The 12,180-nt window shown below is 29.8% G+C and overlaps 1 protein-coding gene across 2 annotated transcripts in view; it reads left to right on the top strand.

The window, feature by feature from the left end:
* The window catches only part of tw (Protein O-mannosyl-transferase 2), a 68,997-nt gene that overhangs the window by 40,020 nt on the left and 16,797 nt on the right, over window positions 1-12,180 (top strand). For both annotated transcript variants that reach the window (XM_035357201.2, XM_035357202.2), the window contains exons 14-17: window positions 4,786-4,874; window positions 7,652-7,728; window positions 7,925-7,996; window positions 9,351-9,507. In XM_035357201.2, coding sequence (XP_035213092.1) covers window positions 4,786-4,874; window positions 7,652-7,728; window positions 7,925-7,996; window positions 9,351-9,507 — 395 coding nt within the window. The remainder of the gene's footprint in view (window positions 1-4,785; window positions 4,875-7,651; window positions 7,729-7,924; window positions 7,997-9,350; window positions 9,508-12,180) is intronic.

The following is a 12,180-nucleotide window of genomic DNA, read 5'->3' as shown; positions in this document are numbered from 1 at the left end:
GATACCTCATCACAGTAATGTTTTTGCTGATCAGACAACTGTGGCTATTTTAGTTCAAAGGGGCTATGTCCCTGAAAGACTATTGTTTTCATTTTGCAATTTTGTATTGAATCACTTTTCAAACTGTTGCCACCAAATGTTAGACTCCTGCATTATATTTGAAGAAATTAATTAATGGAAAATCTGCGTCAATGTATGTATATTTCTTGCATTCTGATAAAACAACGGTACATAAAGCCATCAAATTTTGAATGATGTAATCTTCCTACGAATATGGGCAGGTAGAAGACCAAATTTGGAATTTGTTTTATTATCAATTTCATATTTTGTAAAATGTTAACAAATTTTTGAGTGACAAACTCAACAATTTAAAAGCGAGCAATGGCAACACTCTACAGGGGGGGGGACTCTTTTATCTCCAGCGTGCGGAACTGTGTATCGGAAATTCTAAAGATATGCTCATTTAAAAATTATTTTGAGACATTGCTGTTGAACTAAATTTTATGGTTTAAGTGCAAAGAACATGATATTTAATAAATAAAGGTAACACATAAAATGATAAAAAAGGCCCCTTTGGATGTAATTTAAAATTTATTTTTTATTTTATTCCCCCCCCCTCCTAATTTTTTCACAAAGTCTCTTTAGTACTTCAGTGTAGTAGTGTTGATTAACTGTCTAACCACTGAGAACCCTCTCAATCATTACAATTCCGTTAATGTCAAAAAAGACAATTAACATTGCCTTGAATTTTGATTTTGACATGTGTGCTCTGTCCCTTCCCCCTAAACCCGCTTATTCATTCAAACACACATTTGCAAGACAAAGTTTCATCTCCATAAGCCTCAGTTAACATTTGAAATGATTTCATGGCTTATTTCTTAAGTTTCACAATAAACTTGATATCGATTCGCTGTTCGGTTTTTACATTAGACATTTTTTCCGGCAGAATACAGTTGCACATGTTCATTCAATGATGCAGTACTCCAAACTGGTGTGATTGGTTAAGTCAAAACTGGCCTCATGGTTAGAGGAGGTGTGTGGGATGACATCACCGAAACAGTTGTTGTCAACTCTACTATTTTTTTCAAGCTACACACTTAGTCTCATTTTTTCTTTGTGTGTGGGTCACATATCGTATTATACAAAAGTTAGATTTTTGAGTGCACTAAACTACAGTTTTGATGAATCATGTTTTTATGTGCCTAATTGTTAAAAGAGTGTGTAAATAAAATTATTTAATTGGTACTTATGTATTATTCCATTGACCATGAAAGTTGGCTACCATCAAATTATGAAAGTTGGCGGAGATCTCGCCAAAGTTGCACAAATCATTCCTGTGAAATTCTGAAGGAACTGACACCTCTTTATTTAATAAACAGTCAATATTTAATAAACAGTTTATTAAATAAAGAGATGTCATCAATTTTTACAGTTTTGTTACGCCCTTTGATTTTATTAGCAACTCTGTTTAGAACCTTATGAACAAAAACTTCCTGTATGTAATTATTCGAATCTATTATTTTGTCTTCCTTATTTAACTGACCATATGATGCTCATTAAGGCACACTTTTTTTTATGGTAGGATGAAATAATTTTTTTTTAAATCCTCTGTTTGCTGTTCTGTTGAAAAAAGGTTCCAAATTTTAATCTTTTTTATTTTTTATTTATTTTTTTTTTAATGCGAACAGGAAAAATGTAGCAATAACAGTTAATGTATAGCCTTGTTCATAAAACAAAATGTGGTTTATCGAGAATCAGTCAGAGATGTTTCAAATATGAATGTGTTGTTACATCACACTTATTCACAAATGGCAAAAAAATTACACTGTTTTGTTACAGTTTATGGTTTGCAGGATAATACGTAAGTCTATAATATATCTAAATCAATTTTTATCAATGTTTTCATGGTAAAAAAGTTTTAAAGTGTATAAATAACTTTTTAACTTATCACAAACTATTTTCAATTATTTTTTACACTTATGTTGTATCATATTATATTTTATGTTCAGGGTATAATTTATTTTCGTACATTTGTTTTTGTAGGGCCTCATAAGTTTTGAATAAAACATCTGTTTTGCATTATTTGTTCTCATATTTTCTTTTTTTGAAAAAACTGTACTGACAAATTATTTGGAACAAGTTTTAAATGGCAGTTTTACTGAATTATCAGTAATTGGAAAAGTCAGAAAAATTACAATCCCGTGTTTGATCCATTCCTTATGCAGAGTTGCCAACTCTCCCGATTTAGGCGGGAGACTCCCGATTTTTGACCGATCTCCCGCCAACCCGATTTACAATATATTTCTCCTGACTTTTTCTTATTTTTAAAATTTCTCACGATTTTTATGGAACTTGGCTTAATACTTTGTTATATGAACAAAAGTGATTTTGGACGTCTAAAAGCAATTGAATTTTCTCTAGATTATATCTAAAACAAAATCTTAAGAATCAGATAACTTCTGCTTTGTGAGAAACATCGTTCTCCTGTTCTCCAATGGGCATCGAACTCCACTGCGTCTCATCTGGCATATATTAGCCAATGAGGACAAGGCAAGCTGTTATTTGGATGTTCTTTAGTTATTTCGTTCAATTTGTGCTGAGTTGTGTGAGTGCACGTGCCTTCGGGAAATAGTTTTAGAAATTATCATCTGTTGTTATGTCTGCAAGAATGAAATACTCGTGTACGTTTCAAAAATCGTACAGTTGATTTTCCTTCCATTATTTCCTCAAGGAAATGTAATAAATTTGCGATGTGCACCGCCTGTCGTTGCGATTTTTCGAATTCGCAATGTGGAAGGGCGGATGTTCTCAAACATGTGCGAACACAAAAACACAAGGATAACATGAGTTGTTTTTTAAAAAAATGAAAGCAAAGGACAAAAAACTTATTAATGCAGAATGTCTGTTCTCTGCCTTTTTACTGGAGCACAACCTGCCACTGAATGCATCGGATCGCGCTGCAGCTTTATTTAGAAAAATGTTTCCCGATAGTGAAATTTCTAAGAAATACTCAAGTGCAAGAACCAAAACAGGTAAAATTGTTAAAGAAATGGGTTTGAAAAATAAATCTTCAGTTATTGATTGCACAAAACAGCTCCGTTCTGCCTCTTTACGGATGGAAGCAATGATACTGATTCAAAACTGTATCCAATTGTTGTTTCTTTTTTTAATCCAGATTCTTCAGAAATTGAGTTCAGTTTACTTTCTGTCCCCATTTTAGAAGGACATTTGACAAACTTTAATATACCACAGTTAATTATTAAACTTTAAAAGAAAATGCAGGCCCTCTGGATAATTGCTTAGCACTTGGTGCCGATAATGCACCAGTATTGGTAGGCTTGAAGACTGGTGTTGCAATCATCTTAAGAAAGGAAAATTCAGATTTGCAGATTATGAGGTGCACCTGTCACCTCTTAAATTTAGCAGCTGAAAAAGGGGCAGCTTCTTTACCAATAAATGTGGATGAACACATTGTTGATATTTATTATTATCTTGAAAGGAGTTCTAAAAGAAGGAAAAATTGAAACAGTTCCAACAGCTGCATAACAGCAGTTTACAATTAGAAAACTTGAATGAAGTTATAAAATCAGCTAGGATTGACATCCAGTGGAGTTTAATTGGAAAACTGAAAGGTGCTGATGGAATTTTAAAATATAGTCAACTGTCTAGAATTGTGTTGGCCATCTTGACAGTTCCCCATAGTAGTGCAGAGTGTGAGAGCATTTTCAGTGTTGTTGCGTAAACAAGGACTAAATTTAGATCTAATATTAGTGATGACACATTAAAAAAACTTTTCTTAGCGAAAGCAGGCCTACGTGGCAATGGCAGTGAACAAAATTAGGAAGTTTCTTTCTAACTTCCTAATTTTCTAAACTAAAATTCCCTTCTCCCCCCCCCTTAAACGATGCAAGTAATAAAAATGTTTTTTTTATGCGTAAGGTATTTTTGTGTTGCTTGCATTTAAGGATTAGTTACTATTTAAAGTTAATTCATTATTAAAAACCATATTTTTATCATTTAAAAAGTCTTTTTAACATTGCGAAAAATCTCCTGATTTCTTAAAAAAATCTCCTGATTTTTGAGTGTCATAGGTTGGCAAGTATGCTTATGTAATAAGCCAAAGTTTCTATAGACAATGTAAAATTTAAAAAATAAGTCAGAGTAAAAGATTAAAACAAACATTAACCCTTCCCCCAAAAAAGAGCTTGCATAATAAATCAGCCAATGCTTGTAAAGCAATTGTTCAAGTAATACATTAAATAATATTTTTTGTGAAATTTTTGAAGTCAACAAAATGTTGATCTCCAGATCTATGTTTAAAGCAACTGCAATGGGAGCTATTTCATTAGCATTCATTTCTTAACTAACCAATATAATATTTAATAACAGCAAATGCAGGTATGTCTTTATTATTTTTGTTTATAGGTTGGGTTTTTCTGTTTATAACTGTATTGCTATATGACATTGCTGCAATAAATATTTGTTTTTACTGTAGTGTAAATTGTGCACTTTTAGTTTTATGGATAATGAATAGTCTAAATGATTGTAAAATATGAGTATAATCTTGCTTTATAGTATAATTTCAAATATTTTTTTTTTTTTTTTTTTTTTTTTTTTTTTTTTTTTTTTTTTGAAATTTACTGATTTATCTTTAGCACCTTGTTAATTTTGAAAATCTGAAGTATGTGACTGTGGCAAAGTGAAAGAATTTCAAACCATGAAGATTTGATATTATTTATATATTAACAAGTTTAATGTGCATATATAATATGGGTCTATTTTCAGGGGGTATGAACAGATGGAAGTCACATGTAATCCAAATGTGAGAGATTCTAACAACTTTTGGAATATAGAAGATAACTATTTCCCAAAATGTGAGTTTGATTTATTAATGCTAATCTTCCAAGGTGTTATTGATTTAAGCCAATTATTGTTAACCTCTTTTTAGTTGACTATGGACTTGCCTGAATATTTGCAATCTTCCAGTATAATGATTTATATTCAAATTTTTGTTTTTTTTATATTAATATAATAATAATTGCAAAAAATTCCATAATTATGTGATTAATGTATTGTATAGAGTTTTTTAAGCTTAGTTTGCAAACCAATATGCATCTTTTCTTAAAAATGCACTAGTCTCTATTAAAAATTTGATTTAAATAATATTATTGTAAAATATAGCAATTTGCATAAGTATATCAATGAAAATGGAAACAAACATTATATCTTAAGTATTTTTACACTAAAATATTTCATGACATTCTGGCTTAGCAATATTTTTATATAAATTCTTTCTTCCCCCCTTTTTTTCATTTTAATATATATTACTTTTCTTGGTATTTTTTCTGTAATTAACAAGTCTTGTAGCAGCATAATTTTGAAAATGTTAAAATGTTAATAAAAATGTTATCTTGCCTTTTCCTAACTTGAAATCTTTTCATTACAATTTATGTAAAAGGAGTATAAATTCTACATTAGTTTTACAAAGATGGTTTATGATTAACCTATTTTTCAACTATATGACAGGATTTCCTAATAAATAAATTCGAAGCTGCTGACAGGAAAAATAAATATTGTACCTAAAGTAAAAAAAAAAAATCAGTACAAATACATTTACAAAAACATTAGTTGATATTGTTGATAACAAATTGTAAGATCATTCAAATGGAAGTTGGTTTTGGGGATGATGACCTCTGTAAATATAGTATTTTGAATTCTCATCCAGGATTTCTTTACATGTAACTCAGATTTCAGCAAATTATTGCACACAGTAGATATATGTATATTTACAGTGTGCTTGTCAGCTACACTTAACTGTCTGAAAAATATAAAAATAATTTGAATTTTAAGTTATATTTCATTTTAAGAGAAAACAATTACTTTTATTTTTGTTTGTTGATTATTATGATTTTCTTCTAGTAACTGCAATGCTAAATGTATATATATAGTTCTGATACTTTACATGCAAATGAATTTTTTATAAGTGTATTTTAATTCAATTGGTTCCCCCCTCTCTCCAGTTTTCTCTTTCTCTGCAAGTGTTTAATTCTTAATTAATGTAAAATGATTTACTGTTTATAATGTTTAACCAAAACACTATAAAACTTTTTAATTTAATATGGAGTAGTATATTTATTTTACATAGTATTTGCTTAATTAACAAATAAACTGCTTTAAAATCTGTATTTTTATAAATTCAGAATTTTTTCTTTTTTAAATGGTGATAGATAGCTTTCTTCTGTAGCACATTATGGGTAACATTTTATCTTACTTTTCGAATATAATTAGTTTATTTGCACTCTATTATTTATTACTAAAAAGGGTATATTGTTACAAAATTGTAAAGTTTTGTTAAAAAAAAGATTAGAGATCTAATTCCAGATATAAAATCAGTATTTTAATAAGGATATTATGCAATTATCTGTATTTAGAAATTTTTTGAAAACTATCCAAAATTTTTAAAATACTCATCAGAAATTTTATTTTATTATATGAATTCATTGGAGAGTAAGGTTAAATAATGCTTTATATATATATATATAAAATCTGCTACATTGCTTTTAAAAGTATAGGAATGTAAACATTTTTCGGTACTTTTCCGTTTCGCCGGCGCAAATCTCGCCAAGCAGACTTTATTGGCGACAACATACAGTATACACATAAAAAATATTTAAAAAATGTTAGTTCTAAGAAATCTTTTTTTGAAGGCATAAACATTTTAATATCGCTTAAAATTTTATAAAAAGCCAATAAATAAAGACAATAAATTTGTAAAAAGACATTAATATAAGAATTTACTATGGTTCAACATCCTGATTCGCCGGTTCATATCACGTGACCCCAAGCGATCTCATCTCACGTAAACTACTCTACAAAAGTCTAATGCTCTCAGTAATTATCTACATTAATTTCAAGTTAAATCTTAATTTGGAACACAAGTTTAAATGCAAGAAATATTTCAATTCGTACGAATAGCTTACTCAGAAATTATGCAAAACTTCAGTGCTTTACTTCGCTAATGCATTCTCATTAGAATCGATGAATTTAACCCTTGACTTTACCTTTTCTATATTTTCGGCTTCGGGTAAGCACTGTGATTGCATCCTAATTGACTTAATTACCGAAAATGGCCTTAGACATAAAATTGAACTATCTGATAAAAATTCTATGTAATTATATGCCAGTATTGAAAGAAACAATCAATCTGATAAGAAAAAGCTGCGCCTTGTTTTGAAAATGAGGCGTAAAAGGTTACCAGCGAGAATATTCCGTTTGGCATCGGTTGTACCATTATTGGCGACTTTATCGCTTGCGCCGGCAAAACGGAAAAGTACCCATTTTTCTCTTTAAGACCATGAGTATATATAAAAATCTAAAAATAATTTGAATTTTAAGTTATGTTTCATTTTAAGAGAGAAAACGATTACTTTTATTTTTGTTTGTTGATTATTATGATTTTCTTCTAGTAACTGCAGTGCTAAATGTATATATATAGTTCTGATACTTTACATGGAAATGAATTTTTTATAAGTGTATTTTAATCAGGTTGTTCCTCCCTCTCTCCAGATCTTTCTGACCATACCTTTCTGCTTATTAAAATTCCAAGTCATTTTAAAAAGTAATTAACTTTTGCATATTTGTTTATCTATAGTGCCTAATGTCAGTTTTGAAGTATATGCACCAAGTTTTTTGGAAAGATTCTTAGAATCTCATGCTGTTATGTTTCAGGTGATATGCATATTTGTTATGTTTAAATTAATTTTTTGAAGAATGCTCTTATTTTTTAATGAATTAAATATTTGTCTTTAATTATGTTTCATAAATATTTTTCTTTAATTATATTTTATTAATTATGTTCCATAAAATTTTGTTTTATTAATTTATTTAACTGAATTTCTTTTTTGACTGACTGAGTTACTTCCAGGGAAATTCTGGATTGAAACCCAAAGAAGGAGAAGTAACTTCAAGACCATGGCAGTGGCCTATTAATTTGAGAGTAAGTTCATAAACCTGTATTATTTATTTAATGGTTAATGTATTAAATACTTACTGACTTCATCTCCTTCAAAATAGTCTCCCGCTAATTGATGTGTCTATCTTAGTATGATTTTAATGCTGGGAAGCATCCATGGAAACCATGTTTTATCAATTTCTACAATATATGCTGTGCTATTTTCTAATCCCTCTGAGTATAATTGATTTGTGCACCAAAACGTTATGATTAAGATGTGTTTTCTTGATTATCATTCCAAAATGACTCTTTCACTTTGAACCTCTACTCCTTTTTTTCCTCTAAAATGCGTCCAACCCTAAATCAGATACTTCAGGAGCTGGCAGAAATTTTCATATGTAACGAATTGTAAAGCAATCCTTCTATGTGGAATTATACGCCCATAACCCTTAGAAGCTTAATTTCATCTGTCATCTCAAATTTTTTCTTCTTGAGCTTAATATCTGTGTTTTAGGGAACAGGAGTTAAAAATGAGAGTCAAGAATTTACGAACAACAAGAACAAGCTGATGCGTTATCATATTGCAACATCCAGATTCCTTTTTCTAATCTTAGTACATTTCTGGCAAATATGTTTTCCAAGATGCCTCAGAACTCAATAGCAAAGCATCTCATTTGTGAGTTGCTCTTATAGAACAAATGCCTTGTGAATAAACTCTTTGATGTCAAAAACACATATCAATAGTGTTCTTTGTATTGCTGCAGAATAATTCTGCAGTACTTTGATGAGGGTCTGCTTTATTAACTAAGTGTAGCTGGTCATTATTCAGCTTCATTAGTTTCCATGAATAAGAGGCCTGAGATAAAAAAACCCTTAACTAGAATTTGGTGAACCACTGTTGTGCACATCTAATGCATTTGGGAATAAAAATACAAATGCTTTTGGTAGCTGTTGTTGCATAGATATGAAATTCACTAAGCATACAGTAGTGAAGATGACTTTTTCAGAATTTTCTGTCGCTCATTTTGATTAAGCCACTTGGATGTGAAATTTTACTGTAGAACATTTTTTTAATTTATACATAAAATTATTTCATATTGCCTGATCAGTACTACTTAATTAAAGCTGTTTTTAATTAACATCACTTAAGAACTACTTTTCTAGTCCACCCAATGCGAAAAGAAATACCTTTTTTTTTTTTTTTTTTTAACTTTGAAATCATAGGCATGATATAGTTTTCATTAGGTTTCTTAGAATTTGTTACCACTAGTTGAGCTAATGTTTGCGCAGATGCATTTGCATTGGTTTATTCTATTTATTAAAAAAAAAGTATTATGTGATGTGCACTTGGTAATGCTTATAAAAATGATTTGTTAAATATAAATTTTTTGCATTCTAGGGACAATTTTTTTCCGGTCAGCAGCTTCGAATTTATTTATTAGGAAATCCTGTCATATGGTGGGGAAATCTGCTATTACTAGTAGTCTTCTTTATTGTGAAACTCTGTCTTGCAGTTCAAAAAAAGCGTGGATATAACCATAGCAAGCTTTTAACAGGTATTGAAAATTGCATATATACGTATAATAGATTAAAAGTCTTTGTTTCATAAAAAGTATATTATAGTTTAATATACATTCCTGAATTAAATTTTATTTTCAAAGCTACATTGTGCTTTTTTATATATTTTCCTGTATTTTTTCATCCATTAAATGTTTTTTTTATTGCTATTATTGTAGTATAAACTGTAAGTTTGTCTTGTGTCATATTATCAAATTGTTTGTTATGTTATGTATAGTTTGTGCATTCAGAGTCTCATGTAAAATGACTGTATATAAAGAGTCAAGTACTTTCTTCTTTGTCAGTGGATTTCACTCCCATTGAACACATATGGATACATTTCAGTGACATCTGAAGCATTATTGTTTGCTGTTTCACTGTTTTCATTTATCACATATTTGTATGAACTTCTGCATATTTCTAAGCCAGGCTTTCCAGGTCTGTATTTAAAAAAATTATCTATAGCATGCCATGGGGAGTTAATTTATTTTAATGCAATTAAAAACTATTAATAATCATGCTTTCTACTTTTGAGCTCTTTTACCTGTTATTTTGGCCTACTGCATTTGTGGCATGTTTTATTAATTTATACTTTTAGCTCTTCTGAAGTTTCATACACATTTATAGTAATAGAACTATAATTTAATGCTTCTACTCTTTCACTGATTAGCATTAAGTCCTATATGGTCTTATAAAAAGATTACACATTGTTTGAATTATTATTTTTATGGCTGTGAATTTCATGGCTGTTTTTATGGCTACACCGAATTTTATGGCTTTCACAGCCATAAAATTTGGAGAATTTAAGATTTTGCCACCATAATAATCAGTTAATTTTCAGACTTCAGAGCTCTTATTTTCATGCAGATTTTCTTATACTCTTTTATTTGATTAAGGGGCATATTATGAGCCATTATCTTACTGGGCAAATCTAGTCTTATCAATAAAATAGCATTTTCAACTGAATTAAATATTCATAGAATGTGTAATAATCTGTAATAGTGCAAGTTGATTATGACAGCGCCATTATGTCTTAAACATATCATCAATGAGCCTCTTTATGTTTATCTGCTGAAAAATACTTAGCTTCAATATGTTAATAACATCTCTTATTGTGTTAATATTTTGAACACACATGTGCTGCATTATGTTATTTTACAGTGACTTCATATGATAATTCTAAATGAAAATGACCCATTTTAATACATTACTTTATGAATTTTTAGGAGCAGATGCAAATCAATTTTAATTTTTATAAAACCAGGATGTGCTTTAATGAGAATTTTGGTAGCAATTATTTTACTACCATTCATCTGTACGAGTTGTTCTCTCGAATTGGCTTACTGCATGATTGTTTTTTCTGGCCATTGCTATGTATATTGTATGCTAATTTTCTTAGAAAGTCCCTCACAAAGACACCTTTATAGGCAGATGGCCTGATGTGCTAAGTGAATTTTTCATCATCTGATAAAGCAATTGTTTCCCATTATCTAATCACATCATTGCAGTTTTTCCCCAGCTTAATCCTTAGCTTTATATTTTTGTTATTAAAAAATTTTTAATAAATACATTTAAACTAATGGTTTTCAAATTATGTTTTGCAGTATCCTAGGGTTCCACAAATCAAAATCAAAATTCAAAAGAATTTTTAATTCTGTGGTGATCATAGCACTAAATATCTAAAATAATTAAACAAATTAATTTTTATTTTATTTTTGTTTATTGTTACCTGTTTATATAAATCTGTTTTAATATGTATAGTCATGCTCAAACAGACATAAGTAAAGCAACTTTGGAATCAACAAAGAAGAGTCATTCATCTGTCTATTTACATGGGGTCCATGCATTTCTAATATCTATGAACAAAGGAACACAACAGCAAATAATTTCAGTCAGCCCATAGTTCATTCTTATTGCTGCTTTCTCATTGTAAAATAGTAAATACTGAATAAATTAACTCTTTCGCATCGAAGTCGCCCAAAACGCCCGACCATTCAGACATCGGCAGGTCACCCGAATACCTGAATCATTTCCTACCTAGTACTTTCCCCCATCACGTTGCTCATTGCTTTCAGGAGTTGTTAAATGACATGCCAATATTTTTTTTTTTTTTTTTTTTTTTTTTTTTTTTTTAAGTGACTAAAAGTAGTTCTGTTATTTTAATGCACCTCCTTTTTCCTTTGTTTACTGTCAATGTTTAGCTGTTGATGCCCGAAACTGCGATCCTGCCCCAAGGGAAAACTTCACACAGGGTGAAAGCTTCCAAGAAAGAAGTCATCACTTTACTTACATAGGTTCTTATTAGCGCTGTAGTATTCTACTTGTCATGGGGAAAGGAAAACCATTCCAAGAGAAATAAATTCATATACACGGGCGTTTTCAATGTTTGAGGAAAAGAGATTTGATCCTCTCTCGATGCAAAAGAGTTAAAAGAGGTTTAACCATTTGAGAGGCAGTATAAAAAGCAATTTAAATTGTGGTAAAATTTCACATGAATTGTAACTTATGGATCCCTAAGAACACAAAATTGAGACTTAAAAAAAAATCTAAAGTGAAATCCTGAATTTTGAGAGCTGGTATTATTTTATACTGGTGCCCCTCTATGACATTTTTTTCCCCAGATAGCTGCTAATAGTTAATTTTTGGTTTTTTAATTTAATTTCGGAAACTTT

Source organism: Stegodyphus dumicola, chromosome 9 (genome assembly GCF_044657685.1).
Source record: "Stegodyphus dumicola isolate Sdum_Otavi_A_Nest chromosome 9, ASM4465768v1".
In the NCBI taxonomy this organism is placed as follows: domain Eukaryota; kingdom Metazoa; phylum Arthropoda; class Arachnida; order Araneae; family Eresidae; genus Stegodyphus; species Stegodyphus dumicola.
The sequence above is the reverse complement of the archived record's forward strand: the minus strand, read 5'-3'. Positions and strand labels throughout refer to the sequence as shown.